General features: G+C 54.1%; 9 protein-coding genes across 9 annotated transcripts; 5 read left to right on the plus strand and 4 right to left on the minus strand.

Annotated features, from left to right (window-relative positions):
• Positions 1 to 324: 324 nt before the first annotated feature.
• Positions 325 to 900, minus strand: J4E93_006506 (uncharacterized protein; the record flags this gene model as incomplete). Its single annotated transcript, XM_049344419.1, has 2 exons — positions 325 to 675; positions 724 to 900. 2 exons carry the CDS (start codon positions 898 to 900, stop codon positions 325 to 327), a joined length of 528 nt encoding a protein of 175 aa, XP_049198073.1.
• A 414-nt stretch (positions 901 to 1,314) lies between these two features.
• J4E93_006507 (uncharacterized protein) lies at positions 1,315 to 2,901 on the plus strand (the record flags this gene model as incomplete). Its single annotated transcript, XM_049344420.1, has 1 exon — positions 1,315 to 2,901. The coding sequence occupies one exon, from the start codon at positions 1,315 to 1,317 to the stop codon at positions 2,899 to 2,901; it is 1,587 nt and encodes a 528-aa protein (XP_049198074.1).
• A 1,148-nt stretch (positions 2,902 to 4,049) lies between these two features.
• Positions 4,050 to 5,405, plus strand: J4E93_006508 (uncharacterized protein; the record flags this gene model as incomplete). The annotated part of the gene is made up of 1 exon (XM_049344421.1): positions 4,050 to 5,405. One exon carries the CDS (start codon positions 4,050 to 4,052, stop codon positions 5,403 to 5,405), a length of 1,356 nt encoding a protein of 451 aa, XP_049198075.1.
• A 617-nt stretch (positions 5,406 to 6,022) lies between these two features.
• J4E93_006509 (uncharacterized protein) lies at positions 6,023 to 7,985 on the plus strand (the record flags this gene model as incomplete). The annotated part of the gene is made up of 2 exons (XM_049344422.1): positions 6,023 to 6,231; positions 6,290 to 7,985. 2 exons carry the CDS (start codon positions 6,023 to 6,025, stop codon positions 7,983 to 7,985), a joined length of 1,905 nt encoding a protein of 634 aa, XP_049198076.1.
• A 947-nt stretch (positions 7,986 to 8,932) lies between these two features.
• Positions 8,933 to 9,451, plus strand: J4E93_006510 (uncharacterized protein; the record flags this gene model as incomplete). Its single annotated transcript, XM_049344423.1, has 1 exon — positions 8,933 to 9,451. One exon carries the CDS (start codon positions 8,933 to 8,935, stop codon positions 9,449 to 9,451), a length of 519 nt encoding a protein of 172 aa, XP_049198077.1.
• Positions 9,452 to 9,605: 154 nt separating this feature from the next.
• J4E93_006511 (uncharacterized protein) lies at positions 9,606 to 10,197 on the minus strand (the record flags this gene model as incomplete). The annotated part of the gene is made up of 2 exons (XM_049344424.1): positions 9,606 to 10,022; positions 10,090 to 10,197. The coding sequence occupies 2 exons, from the start codon at positions 10,195 to 10,197 to the stop codon at positions 9,606 to 9,608; spliced, it is 525 nt and encodes a 174-aa protein (XP_049198078.1).
• Positions 10,198 to 10,750: 553 nt separating this feature from the next.
• On the minus strand, positions 10,751 to 12,997 carry J4E93_006512 (uncharacterized protein; the record flags this gene model as incomplete). The annotated part of the gene is made up of 3 exons (XM_049344425.1): positions 10,751 to 11,098; positions 11,145 to 12,747; positions 12,795 to 12,997. 3 exons carry the CDS (start codon positions 12,995 to 12,997, stop codon positions 10,751 to 10,753), a joined length of 2,154 nt encoding a protein of 717 aa, XP_049198079.1.
• Positions 12,998 to 13,330: 333 nt separating this feature from the next.
• Positions 13,331 to 14,158, plus strand: J4E93_006513 (uncharacterized protein; the record flags this gene model as incomplete). The annotated part of the gene is made up of 3 exons (XM_049344426.1): positions 13,331 to 13,866; positions 13,920 to 14,024; positions 14,074 to 14,158. The coding sequence occupies 3 exons, from the start codon at positions 13,331 to 13,333 to the stop codon at positions 14,156 to 14,158; spliced, it is 726 nt and encodes a 241-aa protein (XP_049198080.1).
• Positions 14,159 to 14,290: 132 nt separating this feature from the next.
• J4E93_006514 (uncharacterized protein) lies at positions 14,291 to 14,620 on the minus strand (the record flags this gene model as incomplete). The annotated part of the gene is made up of 1 exon (XM_049344427.1): positions 14,291 to 14,620. One exon carries the CDS (start codon positions 14,618 to 14,620, stop codon positions 14,291 to 14,293), a length of 330 nt encoding a protein of 109 aa, XP_049198081.1.
• Positions 14,621 to 15,200: the final 580 nt, after the last annotated feature.

Consider the following 15,200-nt stretch of genomic DNA (forward strand, 5'->3'; position numbering starts at 1 on the left):
CTCGGTTGCACGGCTGCCAACTTACCCCAGATCACTTCTCCGACCATATGGCTCGCCTCCTATTGGCGACAATCACCAGTTTCATATGCGGACCGACGAGACAGCGTGGGAAGCAACTGATCGTCGTCTCTATGAGCGAACTCGACTTTGTGATACGCTTTCACATGCAGACTATGGTCTAAAGGGGCTGGCTTTGCTCACACGACCGCAAATGTGCTGTCAAGTCCAGCCGATACCTTGAACATGGCCTCGGAAGTCGTCCCGTGAAGTAGTCAGCTTTCCCATATACATCAGGCGTTTCAACTGTACCAACGCCTACGACCGTTACGCGACACACTCTTCGCGCTTCTGTCTGAACGCTTCCAGCTTGACCTCCTTATTTGCAGGGCTGATGTACCTCAGCTCCACATCCCCCACCTTGTCGTTGACAACCTCCTCCTCGGATGCATACAGGTACTTCTGGTGCTCGACTGGGTCTAAGACGACCGTGTCGGCGTTCTTCACTTCCATCTCAAACACCAACTTAAGCCATGTCGTGGTCCTGTCTACGAAGGTAAAATGCGTGACTTTCTTCAGTATGCGGGTCGTTTCAAGACCAGCTTCTTCTTTGAGCTCTCGAGCTGCAGCATGCAAAATTGTGTGGTCCGTATCATCGACCTTGCCTCCTGGGACCTCCTTTTTGGTGTTAGCACCGTGAGACTCGTAGCTTCCTCATGGACTCACCCAGACATCAGGGAACGCTCTTTCCTCCGCTGCACGCTGCACAATCAGCAGCTTGCCTTCTTTGTTGAACACAATTGAGCCTGTGACGAGACAATTGTACTCGGGGTGCTGCTCTAGATAGACCTTTTCAGATACTGCATATTCTTGCAACGAATCTGGATAGTGTAGAGCGTTCATGATGCCACTGGAGTGTGAGTGAAGATGGACAAGAAAAGTGAGATCTGGGGCCTGTGAAGGCAGCTATGTACGCTCCAACCGTTGTTGCCTTGCGGACATTCTCAACACGTCGTGCAGGTTCAGGATACCACTAGGCCTCAGCGAGCCACTACATAGGCCGAAAACACAGTCATCGCGTTGTCAATGGCCATGCTGACAAGCCTGCGTGGATGATGCGCTGACACGTGAGCCAAGTGTTCGCGCGTCTAGATCGGCGCTAGGTGGTGAATTCAATCCAGTGCGTCACAACATCGACGCGCCTCATCCCCATCCCCGTCGCACGGTCGCCGCCCGCATCAATCCGATCGCGAACACACTCATTGCCTGCGCATATTTCCTAATACCTGAACACACTCGCGCTGGCGCCTTGCTACAATGCCCCGCCCACCACGATCGAAAGTCGCGTCGCGCGTCGCGAAACCCACCAAACCGAAAGCTGCCCCCGCGCGCAAGCAGGCGGCGAAACCCATCCCAGCGCAAACAAAAAAGCTCAGTGAGGCAGCCAATAGTTTCAGCGAAGATAGCGATGGCCTCGTTACCAGATCGAGAACAACGCGTTCGCGCAGGACTCTGCTGGGGGAGAAGACACCGGAGGCTCAGGACGAGGCAGAGCTCACCATGACTGGCGCGCTGCCCGCTGAAGAAGACCTCCCTGTGCCATCGACTAAGAACCGGACTCCTGCATCGAATGCATCAAAGCGGACGCGGGCCACGAGGAGCAGTGCCAGGAAGTCCGCAGCACAGACATCGCCAACTGCAGCCGAACCAACACACGAAGAATCGCAGATAGAAGAGGATAGCGGCTATGGCGACTTGACATTCTCTTCCCTTGGCTCAAATTCACCAGCTCACGGCACCCGTCCGCCATCTGCCATCAAAGTCGGCGCGACGCCCGCACACGAGAGATCGATACTTGCTTTGACCAACTTCAAGCGCAGAGCACGGCAGCCAAGCTTGTTGCGCATGGTGCAGCAGACTACGGACGTGGAGGACAACGACCAAGACGACTTGGATAACACGGACAACTTTGACTTTGACGACTTCCTTCCCCACGCCGAATCAACACCCCTCAACGTGCGGAAACAGGTACCGGAGGAGGAGACACGGAATGATAGCGGCACTCAGATCTCAAGCTCCGGTTCCCGTGGTACAAAGCGCAAGCTGTCGCCTGTAGTCCAAGTGCCACGCTCGTCACCACCAGTGAGTCCACAGTCTGGCGGAGATGTGGAGTCGGAGCGGTCGCATTCCCCGAGCCTACCAGAAGTACTGCCGACACGTGAGGAAGTCGTCGCCCAGACACAGGAAGACGATGAACCTTTGAGCGAAACGCTTGCACCTCCCATGTCAAGTAGCCCGGAACGCGAAGTATCAAAGCCGCCTCCAACCCCAGCGCAAACGCGACCACGCAGGAGAGGACGACAAGCCAAGACACCCGTGATGGACGAGGACTCGGATGGCGAGGAAACTGAGACACCTGCGAGAGCTAAGCAGAGGGCGAAGAAGAAGGCACAGCAGAGCATATCCACCGCGCAACTCAAAGAACTACTACCACGTCGGCGCAATCGCTTGCGGGATCGCGACGAGTTTGAGATTGACTCGTCGGATGATATTGAGCAAGTGGACTCTGATCAAGATGAACTACAAATGCCAACACGTCGCGTTCGTCAGAGGCAGGGGGTTGGAAAGCCGGCATCGCCAAAAGCAACAAAGAAAACAGGTCGCGCCAAGAAGACTGCACCAGCAAAACCAGCAGGGAAGTCGAGCCGAACGTACGGTCGCAGGATTTCGTCGGACAAGGAAAACGAGACGGCAGACCAGAACGAAGCAGAGCCCACCGAAGTCTCAGCCATTGAGCAGTCGGAGAAGTTGGCTGCTATCAGAAAGAAGTTTGAGGAGGTGGACGCGTTTGAACTGGAGTTTGAAGATGTGGATGCGACGACCAGCTCGAGCCCGTTCCGGTGACGGACAGGCCAGTGGGTGTGTGAGCTTCGTTCTATTCGATAGTGTGTCTTTACTGTTTCTCGTTCTGTCGACCATGACGACTGATGATGATATCCGTGGGTTTAATACACGCACATGGCGTTTGTTTGCGTGTCGCTACGTAGTAGTGTTATAGTACATGACAATGCACGATCGGTACTCAAACCATGAAGTAATGTCGTGAATGCATGGGGTGACCGAGTCAGCTCTGGCCTGAAGCTAGTCGTTATCTGGCCTTATCGTCACACGGCGCCCAGACAGTTTGAGAAGTCACGGAGGGGCGGTGAAAGTCGAAGAGTACCCACTACTTACGTATCCAATTCGTCTTAATCAATCGTGAGCCTTCTGCATGGTGCCCAGGTGACTTGGCATGGGACGTTCTGACGGTTCGGCGGCACAGTGCACGGGCGTGTTTGAATGAAGGGGTGTGGTACTCGGGGGTTACGTAGCTTCCTTCCCCAGCTGTTGACCCTCACGATACCCGAGCGACCTAGACACTGCGCTTCCGTCCTTGCTCCTGACGTCTGCGCCATGTTCCCGTAACCTCATGTCATGCGGCTTCCCGACCACTCCAATCACTTGGCCTATGCAGCACCACCGTTACCCACTCCGCCTGGCGTCCGCATGCCATGAACCCCTCCAATGGCTCCTCGCTGTCCACGTCCAAGAGCAACTCGACACTGCGCCCCCGAACCCGAAGACTGATCTCAGTGGAAGATGATATATATGCGACGAGTGGAAGTGAGAGCGGACCCAGTAGGGCCACGTCGAGGTTAAACTCGCGGAACACATCTCCCACCCCGAATGCACGCACGGGCGGTGCTTCCTCGTCCCGTCTAAACGTCACTTCTGCTCCTTCATCCTCTTTTCAAAGGTCCTCGGGGACCTCGACCCCGAAATCGCCCTCGCAAACACTTTCCGGACTATGGGGAAACTCGCTGGCGGCTATTCAGGGCATTGCCGCGACCGTCCTGGCCAGTGACGGTACCTCAGGCGAGTCTGAAAGTACTCGCAGACGTAAACCGGGCCATGGGCGTCGGACGTCGACGAGCGCCCCGCCGCCGAAACAATGGGGTCCTGCAGGCGCAGGCTCGCATGTCGGAGCTGGAACACACGAAGAGAGAGAGGCAATGGTCAGAGCGATGAAGCGCAAAGACCTACTGACCGCCGGTGAGCATCTGGTGCCGGACTCTGTCGGCCGCATAAAGCGCAGGAATTCGGATGAACGAATGAGCGCCTCCGCGCCTCCCAGCGAGAACGACGACCGAGATGCACTTGTATACATACACCACGTTCGCCCGCAGGACACGCTGGCGGGACTGAGCATCAAATACAACTGCGAGCAAGCTGTGCTACGGAAGGCCAATCGCATGTGGCCGAACGATAGTGTACAGATTAAGAAGCAAGTCGTGCTGCCAGTAGACGCGTGTGGCGTAAAAGGGAAACGAGTCCAAGGCCCAGATGCCCTCCCTGCCGAAGATCTATTACTGGGAGAGTACGGCGAAGATTCGAATAGCAAGGCTCCTCTCTCAGATACTCAAGGTCTCCCTAACGGTTGGACCACGCCAAAGAAGAAGGACCAAGAGAACGACTCCGTCCCCTCATCTGACCCAGAGACACCATGGACGCATGATTCATGGGTTCTTCTGCCTAATGACAAACAGCCCACACAGATTGGCCGCATGCCACGAAGAGCGCTCGGCTTCTTCCCACCCGCTCGACGAAAGTCTCTCGCTTACTCCGATGCATCTACCCCCCGAGCTTCTGTCGACCTTCCACGCTCGTCCACCTCCACAAATCCGCTCACTAGCTCACCTTCGCAATCCGTTCGACCGCGCGCGTCAAGCAACCTGTCATCCGCCTCGGCCCACAGTCGTCAAAGAAGTACATCAGGCAAAGCATGGGGTCTGCAAGGACCAGGGGGTGTCGGTACAATGGGCAGGAATGTGCGAAGCCCTGGGCCAGCGCAGGATGGTCTGAACAAGAAGTTTGCTCAGTACCTGCCCAATATGGCTCCTCCACCCGGACAGGAATACTTCACACCGTGGGCGCCGGGTTTGTTGGACGCAGGTGCAGGAACATCAAGTCAGTATGGCGGATCCGGTGCTGTCACTCCGCTCAGTGGCAGCGGCTTAGATTTCCAAGAGCTTGGGGGTGCTATAGAAGGATGGGTAAGGAAGGTCGGTACACAAGCACAGAAGCTTTTAAATGAGCCGGGTACACCTGGACAGGGGAAACGCAGTGCCGTACCTGTCCTGGGAGCTGTCGGCGGTGACCTGGGCGACCTCATAGAACTCCAAGATGATGCCTTTGAGATTGGAGATGACGAAAGGGACAGGGGCAGATCAAGGGCAGAGGAGACGCTTGCATCGACGAATGAGCGCTCAGTATCGAGACCAGCACAGCAGTATCAGTCAGCACGACCAGACATCAATCTCGTTCTGAGAGATAGGACGCGGAAAGGGGAAGGCAGCAAGAAGGATTAGACAGCATTGTGTGAATAAAAGGTGTCAAGGTGTTGGTAGCGACACGTGCATAGCATGTTGGCTTGCTTTGAGTATCGAAGCGTTTGGCATTTCAGGGCATCTGCAATATATCATTCACAACCCCACATCTCTCTTCACAAATTTTGGTGACTTGCACCTTGTCCCCGGTTTTGTGCTGATGATGTTGGTTGCGAAGACGGTTCGGAAGAACTACAACAAAGCTCTTCATCGGGTCGCCGAAGGCCGTGCACCTCCACATTGGATCCGGACTAGACAGGCGGTGACTTATCGCAGCACTGTCGTTGTGAGGGCCTTTTTCCTATTATCTACTCGAAGTGCGAGAGCGATATATCTAGATGTCCGCCAGAAGCGCATTAGGCAGGTGGTCATCTGCTCTGCTGCGGCATAGATCGGCATATGAAGCTGCTCCACTCCGACGATACCTCCAAACCACGCGATCACCTGCAACGTTTCTCTCTCAAGACGTCCGTCTCTCACCAACACCAACCTTGACTGGAAGACAATACGCCAAGCAACATTCGATAATAAGTCGACCTCTCAAACCTTCAGTTACGAGAGCAGCCGCATTCGCCACAATGCATCGCTCCCCCGCCGCCATGTTAACGAAACCAATGGCGGACCCGAACATCGAGATCCGCACGCCCAGGGATCCCAATACTTTGTCCAACTATCACAACTTTGTGACACGGCATACTAGTGTAGACTTCGACATCGACTTCCAGAAGAAGAGGTTATTTGGAAGTGTGGTGCTGACGTTGGAGTGCTTGACGGATGAAGATGTGAAAGATGTTGTGTTGGACAGCAGGTGTGTACACGTTTTCTGCAAGATTGAATGTTTGAAATGCTTTACTAAGTAAATATAGCTTTCTTGATATCTCCGTTGTAGAAGTCGAGGGCAAAAGCGTCAAGTTCAACGTAGGAGACCGCGTGGAACCGTATGGCAGCCCTCTTACCATCATTCTTCCTTCCAAGGTCCCCAAAGGCAAGACAGTTGATGTAGAGATCAAGGTTGCAACCACTGATAAGTGCACCGCGCTTCAGTGGATGACGCCCGCTCAGACTTCCAACAAGAAACACCCATACATGTTCTCGCAATGCCAGGCTATCCACGCACGTTCAGTCTTCCCTTGTCAGGACACTCCAGATGTCAAATCGACATTCAGCTTTGCTCTTCGCTCGCCCCTACCGGTGCTTGCTTCAGGTCTGCCTACCGGGGCAAGTGACTACCTGCCCCCAAAGAAGGATGGCGAGAGCGGTACCATGAAGTACACATTTGAGCAAAAGGTCCCCATGACTGTCTATCTCTTCGCTGTCGCGAGTGGAGATCTAGCATGTGCCAGCATCGGTCCCCGCAGTACGGTATGGTCTGGTCCCGAAGAGCTCCTTGCGTGCAAAGACGAGCTGGACGGCGAAATCGAGCCTTTCATGAAAGCACTCGAATCTATCGTCTCGCCTGCCTACCAGTGGGGACAGTACAATGTACTCATTCTGCCTCCTTCGTTCCCATACGGCGGTATGGAGAACCCGGTTTGGACTTACGCCACTCCCTCCATCATCTCTGGCGACAAGCAAAACGTCGACGTCATCGCACACGAGCTGTCACATTCATGGTCCGGCAACCTGGTCAGCGCAGCAAGCTGGGAGCATTTCTGGTTGAACGAAGGCTGGACTACGTACCTGGAACGTAGAATCGCTGCTGCTCTTCATGGAGAGGCACATCGCCATTTCTCTGCCATCATTGGCTGGAAAGCTCTAGAGCAAAGCATCGAGAACTACGGTGAAGACCATCCCTACACCAAACTTGTTCTCGATCTCAAGGGCCAAGATCCTGATGACGCTTTCTCTTCCATTCCGTACGAGAAAGGTTTCCACGCCCTGTACCAATTCGAGCTGCTTCTCGGAAAGAAGAAGTGGGATTCCTTCATCCCCCATTACTTCGACACATTTAAGTTCAAGTCTGTCGACTCGTACGACTTCAAAAGCTGCCTCCTAGAGTTCTTCGAGAAAGACGCAGAGAGCAAGCAGAAGCTGGATAACTTCGACTGGGACAAGTTGTTCTACGCACCGGGATTCCCTGTCAAGCCAGACTTTGACCAGACTATGGTGAAGAGCTGCTACGAACTTGCAGACAAATGGCAGGCTTTGATCTCCTCTGAATCCAACGACTTCAAGCCCCAAGCCTCTGATATCGAAGGCTGGGTGTCAAACCAATCCGTGGTCTTCCTCGAGAAGCTTCAATCTTTCGCTTCGAAATTCTCAGCCGACAAGGTACACCTGCTTGGTGCGACTTATGGCTACAATGACACTCAGAATATTGAGGTTCTGTCGCGCTACCTCAACATCGGGCTCATGGCCAAGGCACAGGAAACTTACGAGCCTGCAGCGACTTTGCTAGGCAAGATTGGTCGTATGAAGTTTGTGCGGCCCATGTTCAGGCTCTTGAATGAGGCGGATCGCGACTTGGCGGTTAGCACGTTTGAGAAGAACAAAGACTTCTACCATCCGATCTGTAGGCAGATGGTGGAGAAGGATCTGTTCGGAGGTGAGGACAAGAAGTAGAGACGGGTGGAACATCAGGAAATCAAGAATAGCTACAGTGATGTAAGTATATATAGAGGCTACACATTCAAATCAAACAAATGTAAGCGAAAGCAGACTTGATATCAGAGTGCGGTGTGACTATGTATCTCATGCCAAGAGGTTGTTCGATGCCAACGCACGATAGGCGACACCTCAATTACACTTGCTTCACTTCCAGCCCTCGGAGCGAACACCGAAACAGAACATCAAGACTTCGGCCTTGCATCACCGAGACCGGCCTACCTCGTCCCGTCGCTATCTCGCGTCGAGGCAACCTGTCATTCTTACCCCACCGGCATACCGCATCCGGCACTCCCGATCCCCGCATCCCGCAATCCAGATTCCAGCTTTGCACGTCCTCTGCGGCGTCACGGCGTCTGTTTAACCCCTCATTCAACCGAACCGCCGACCCAACGCCCCCTGCCTTTGCCAACCACTGTCGCGAATCGTATATAACACGTTGCCTCCTCCCGGCCGCCGAAGATGGCCCCTCCCAAGCGCGCTTTGTTCTCTCTAAACCTCGATACAGACGCCGACCACGTGTACCAGAAAGTTGAAGACCACAGCAAGGACGGGACAGATAGAGTTAAAGTCATTGAAAGCAAAGGACCGACACACGGACATACGGATCTGAGTTACGTGACGAAACCGTTTGAGAACACAGTCAATCGCGCAGTCAACGAAGTCATTGAAGGAAGCGGACGGAAAGTACATTCCGCAGAGGGTCACGTATCGTATTCGACAAACAGAACGGAACGACGAAGCGGCGGCGGATCAAGAAATCAGGACGACGAAGAAGAACGCGATCGAAGCCGTTTGAACGTTGTCAGCAAGACGAAGAGAAGGAACATCGAGAAGAAGTACGATACTTCTGAACTTTGATACTACCCTACACACACGCAACGCGTATCATCACAGCACCCAGCATGTCATCAGACCAGCAACCCCTCCGCATAGCCATTGGCTGCGACGACGCGGGCGTCTCGTACAAGAAAGCTATCACCAAAGACCTCGAAGCCGACTCGCGCATCGCCTCCGTGACCGACGTTGGCGTACCTGAAAACAGCGACAAGACCGCGTATCCACACATCGCCGTCGATGCCGCCAAGCTCGTTGCGGAAGGCAAGGCAGACCGCGCCGTTCTCATCTGCGGCACTGGTCTCGGTGTCGCCATCTCTGCGAACAAGGTGCCGGGCATCAGGGCTGTCACGGCACATGACTCTTTCTCGGTAGAGCGCGCCATCTTGTCGAATGATGCGCAGGTACTGTGTATGGGCGAGAGGGTTGTGGGTATTGAACTTGCGAGGCGGTTGGTGAAGGAATGGGTTGGATATCGGTTTGACAAGGGCAGTGCGAGTGCGAAGAAGGTTCAAGCCATCATGGATTATGAGAAGCAGAACTACGCAGGGTTGGTCAAGGATCAAGCGGACGCGAAGGGTTGCTAGTACGTTCTGGCTATAATTTATTCTTCGTTATCGAATACCATGCTTCATTTCATACTTGATATCCGTATTTTCTCATGTATGTCGGGAACCGACCTCAAGATCTGATACATGAGTCCATCGTAGGTCCTCTCACGCAATAGCACCCATCCGCCCTCTAATGATCCGGCGTTCCAAACTCCCAGATATCCTTCTCATACCCCTCCGTCAAATCCTTATCTTGCCCATACTTCTCCTGCCACATCGTGAACCCACCCTGAAGCACATAGACCTTTTGTTTCTTGACCTGTGTCCCGCTAGGTCCTTTCTCCCCTTCCTCCTTGTCTACCGCTCCACTCTGTTCCTCAACCTCGCCCTTTGATTCCACCTTTGAGGCCGGATCCAATCTCTCCTTCTCCCTCAAGTATCTCAACGCGGCACTAGGCCCTCTTTGCTGCGATAACGCGCAGTGGAATATGACGACCTCCTTGTCTTGTAGTGTACGGATCAGCTCGGGGGTTTTGTAATCGAGTTGCGACGAGGGGACCCATGTTGAGCCTTTGATGTGACCGCCGACGTGGTCGCTGTCTCGTACCTAGATTGGGGACATATGGTCAGTCTTGTGTATGTCAGGTAAAGATTCGTGTTGGCGGGTTTCTTACGTCGATGATTGCAGTGTTTTCAGGCAGCGATTTGCCGGAGGATTTGAAGTCGCTGGCGAGAGACTCGCGAGTCAAAAATTCGAGGTCCGATAGCGATATCGTCGACATTGTGCGGGCGGAAGTGTAATGTAATCCCTGGAGGAGAAATGTTCGTGCTTGGATCGCAGGAGAATGCTGATGGCACGATCTCGGTGCGCGGAGGAACTTGAGGGAATGCAGCTTGAAAGTTGTAGAGGAGCGGACGATTGTCTTTGATTTGGAGCTGTTCAAGGGCGGAACGTGTACCCGAGTCACAGAGCGTAGAATGCGTGAAAGTGAGTTGGAGGGGTGGTGGGGTACGCGTGGGGAGCTACGTCGCGTAGACACGTGTGTGCTCCACCCAATGGCCAGCTGCAAGTGACATCCTTGGATATGATGGCATACGCTCTAGACCTCCATGCGCTTTTACCGTAGCACGTCAAAAGCTTGGAAATGTCGTGATATCGTCTGGGCATTAGCAGGCGCACACTTTGACCATTGCGGTACAGATAACAACAGTTTGTATTAATACATGACGCGAGATGAATAACCGCTATCGCTGTCAGAACCAATCGTGACTATGCTACATGCCGAAGAAAACGCCCAACCACCCAAAAGTCATTCTGTGGTCTTATCTCAGAGCTTAGTCGTGCTTTGCGCCTCCAAAGTTGCCGTTACCCATGCCGCCCAGTAAGCCATCTTTCTCGCCCAGCTGGAAGTACGCGCCGGTGTTTCCAAATCTTCTCTTCCGCCTGCTGTTGCCGAAAAGTGTCGCGGCAGTGAAGAAACCGACAAACATGCCGAGCGAGATGAAGGGATGGTTGTTGATAAAGTGACGAGTGGAGAGGTACATGCCAGTAATGCGACCGGTGGTAGATTTGGCGGGAATTTTCGGCGGGTTCGAGGTAACCATCTTGATGGTTTCAAGGATTGCAGCGCGAGAGAGGCGGATAGGTTCGCCAGATACAGTGCTATCCCAGTAGCGACGGTTCTATGTGTGTTAGTAAGGTACATGTGAGCGAATCCAAGTGACTTACATCTTCATCGTTGATGATGACGCTCTCGCCGTCCTTGACATCGACACCGTATGTGGTCCGGATCCAGCGTTCCCAGAAGATACCATCAACCCATGCGAATGCGACTTGAGTGCGCTGGATATCATCCATGTTGATTCGGATGGACTTTGCGTCTCTGAGTGCTCGCTGGTTGTCCTTGTCCTCGGCTTCTTCAATGCGCAACTGCTTCGCGTCGCGAAGCTCCTGTCGCTCAAGCTGGAAGGCAGTGTCCTGCTTGTCAATCCACTCAAGCGCCGCGCTTTTCAACTCACGCTTAGAGAGGATGAACTCGTCGGAACGGTCGCGGTTAAGTATACCCAGAACAACGAACTTGCCATCCATGATCTCGCGGGCATTGGTAGATGTCATCTCGGGGACGATGGGCAACCAAACAGACTTCATCCACGTGAGGACCTTCTTGACGTCGCGCATCTCAAATGGTGTCCTAGGTGGGTAGTACGTAGGCTTTCCATCTCTTGAGACCATCAACCTTGGCCAGGTGGAGATCTTGAAGCGGTCAAAGAGCTCCTTGTCACTGGTCTTGACCAGCTTTGCGCGACCCACAAGGCTGAGAGGAAGTCGCTCGAGCGCCTGAAAGTCCTCCGAGGTGGTTGCGTGGTCGTAGAAGTAGGTAAAGATGACTTCTTCCGTCTCCTCCATCTTCTTGAACTCTTCAGCGGTTACATCAGGCACGCCAGAACCAATCGCCGAGGCCTTCTCCGCATAGTCAAGCAGATCACCAAGTCCACGGAGACCTCCATACTCAATGCGCTCGCCACCTTGGAAGAAGAGCATGGTCGGGTAGCCTCGAACACGGGCGTCCTTGCACAACTTTCTCTCCACGTCGCAGTCAACCTCACCAATGTTGAGCTTGCCCTTCATCTGTCGCGCAAGGTTCGCCCACGTCGGCGCAAGAGCCTGGCAGTGGTGGCACCATGGCGCGTAGAACTTGACAAACCAAGGATCGCGTGTATTTGTAACGAGCTTCTCGAACGTCTCGGCGGTAAGGTGCTCGACGATGCCGGATGGGTTCGCGTTGGAGGTGGGCTCAACCTTTGCAGGCGCAGCCTTGGTCGTTTGCGAAGCAGAAGGTGTGGCGCCGGCAGCTAGGTTGGTGGCTGGGCTCGCAGCCTTCTTGTCTTGGGCCTCTGCCTTCTTCTCTTCCTTGACAGCCTCCTCCGTTTCCGGGCCAGTTTCTACAGATGTTGCGCCAACTTTGGGGAGCTTGGGACCACCCTCCTTGCGTGTACCCGGTCGGAGAGTCTCCAAAAGTCTCTCTACCCAAGAGCTCATGCCCTTCATGTCCTTAGAGCCTGTCTCTCTTTCCGTCTCTTTTCCGTCCTGGAAGTAGATCATGGTCGGGTAGCTCTGGATGTTGTGCTTTTTGCAGATATCGGCGTATGCGACGCAGTCGACCTTGGCAAACTTGAAGTCATAGTATCGGGTGAAGGAGTTCAGGGAGTCGCCTTCGGGTTCGTCTTTGGAGAGAAAGGGTTTCGAGGTGTAGTAGAATTCGTAGATGGTCTGGTAGGTGGGCTTGAAGTGCATGCAATGGCTGCAGTAGGGCGAGAAGAACTCTACAATCCTGCGGAATGTCAGTATACCGTGGAAGCTGTACAGATGCCTCCATACCAGTTGCCTTTGCTGATCTCGGCGTCTATGGTGGCAGGCCCAAGTTCTATCATGGGCGGCACTGTCTCGCCGTTGAATATTGTGTCGGGCGTCTTGTCGTCCCAGTCATCCTTCTTGGCGGTCGCCTGGGCACTCGACGTGTCGGCCGCAAGTGTGGAAGCAAACGTCGCCAGCGACAGGAGGGAATATAATATGGAGCGCATCGCGGCGATGGCTGAGGGGCGGGCTGCTCGGGTGAGGCAGCGGTCCGCTCGCGGGAAGACAACGAGGTTGTTGCGTATCGAGGGCGCGATTGGTAGGGATTGTAGGAATTACAGCAAGCCTGTGTATCACGCAGGCGTGGCGGGGGGGACGTCGCGCGTGAATGAGGGTAATCGTGTCTCCAGGGCGCATTGTCCCTGAGCCATGGGACGCTTACTAGCCAGGGCCCGCCGCTCCGGCTGCATATCGCTTGGCGGGCGCATCTTCGTCCTGACGGCATCACCACTGCGAAGCACCAATTGCGCCCCCGCCCCACCTCGCACACTCCCGCCAACATGAGGGCAGCTGCACGTCTCCTCGCCAGCGTCAAGCCCGGCCAGTTCCTCGAGGCCGGCACTCCCACGGGTCTCACAGGCCTGCTCACCCACCCGTCGCCGCGCTCCACCCTCCTCTACCACTACCACTCCACCCTCGACAAGCTCAAGAAGATACCCGAATCCTCTGTATACCGCCAATCGACCGAGGCCCTCACCAAGCACCGGCTTGCCGTCATCGAGCAAGCTACGCCAGCAGGATGGGACGAGTGGCAGCAAAAGGTCGCGCAGCAGGTCAGCCAGGACCCGACAAGATATCAGGCCATCGACACAACAGGCGGACAGACCATTATACTCCCAGTCCAGCACGAGGTGGATGAGCGGTCAAAGGCTGCTGAGTGGGACGGTGAGGCCGTGGAGACCTTCCCCGAGGGCATTCGGTCGTCGAAAGAGCGCTTGCCCCATGCCAAAAAGATGAAGGGCGATGTCAACTACACGCCCGAGCGGGCAGTCGCCGACGTCAAGTTCGATCCTGAGCCGCAATACACCGCCGAAGCGTATGTCATGCATGAGCCGTAATCAACAATGCATCCGTAGCTGACTTGCACAGTATCTCGGAACTTGAGAGCAGAATTGGCGCAGGATTGATTGAAGAGGTCATCCAGGTCGCCGAGGGCGAACACAAGCTTGTAGACGTCATGGTCGAGGCCAAGGTGTAAGCAGACTTCTTTCTGAGTATCTACATCACAGCTAACCCGCCATAGTTGGGAGCCACTCGAGGAGCCAGCGCCAGAGGGCCAATGGTCTTACTTTGAGCGCATGACACACACAAAGACCCAAAAGCCATAGAGCCATGTAGCCATATGTTTCGACCCGGGACATAGATAGTAGAATAAGAAACATCACATTTGTATATGAAGTTACAACAGCCTTTTACCCGATACATAAACATGTGTTTCCGCCCGTGATCCATGCTTCCAGTTAAGCCCCGTTTCCCTCCACATCCGCTTTCTTCTTCAAAGCCTCTGTCCTCAACTGGTTTCGCTTCACCAAAATCCTTAACGTGTTCTGCTTCTCGATGTCCGCCATCTGCTCCCAATTTGCGATGCGCGACAATGTGCCATCTTTATTCACTACCAGAGGGCCCAGGTGATCAAGCTTGACCGCTTGCCCACCGACGTTGATCTGCGTGGTACCCTCTTCAGCCGTGGGTGCCGGAAGGGGTAGTGGGGTCCTGTTGGAGTCTTGCGATGTCTGGTCCTGAGGATCCTGTGGAGTAGGCGGATTTGCTGAGTTGGTGGAGTCTGACATCGCGCGTACTTGTAGGTGGGGGACGTGGATGCAGTAGTTTTGTGGACGGCGGAACGCAGTTGTGTGGGCACGTAAGGCTTGTGCTAGAGCTCTTTTTGTTCTCATGAAGTGTTTTGATCTTTCGGAGATGAAGTCGAGGGTGCGTTTATTAGTACTGCCGTTGGATGTTGCGACGTTTGGAGAAGCTACATTTGTGAATTCTAGAAAGCTCCAAGCATTTGAAAATAATCACGTATTGCACACATCACTCAAAATCATAAGAACGCACACTAAATCGGGAGCCTAGGTCGAGAATATCATATTGCACTCTTTAGAACTCGATCGCAATCCGCGAATTGCGAGATAACCGCTGGGTTTTTGTCTTGCGTGCATATCGCATGCCCGGGCAGGAAGAACTCTCCAGGGCTGCGCAGCGATTCTGCGCAGCCGTTCAACACAACATTCACTGACCGTGGTAACCAGTAGACTACTATAGCAGCCGGAAGAAATAAGATGAAATCCATGTCGCACACTGCAGCAGAGACAGTTGGTGGCGTCTTGCTACATACAGCTACATAGGGTGAGCCAGCTCGCCAGCTTC

The sequence above is a fragment of the Alternaria ventricosa genome (assembly GCF_023758065.1).
Source record: "Alternaria ventricosa strain BMP 2768 chromosome Unknown scaffold_11, whole genome shotgun sequence".
Classification (NCBI taxonomy): domain Eukaryota; kingdom Fungi; phylum Ascomycota; class Dothideomycetes; order Pleosporales; family Pleosporaceae; genus Alternaria; species Alternaria ventricosa.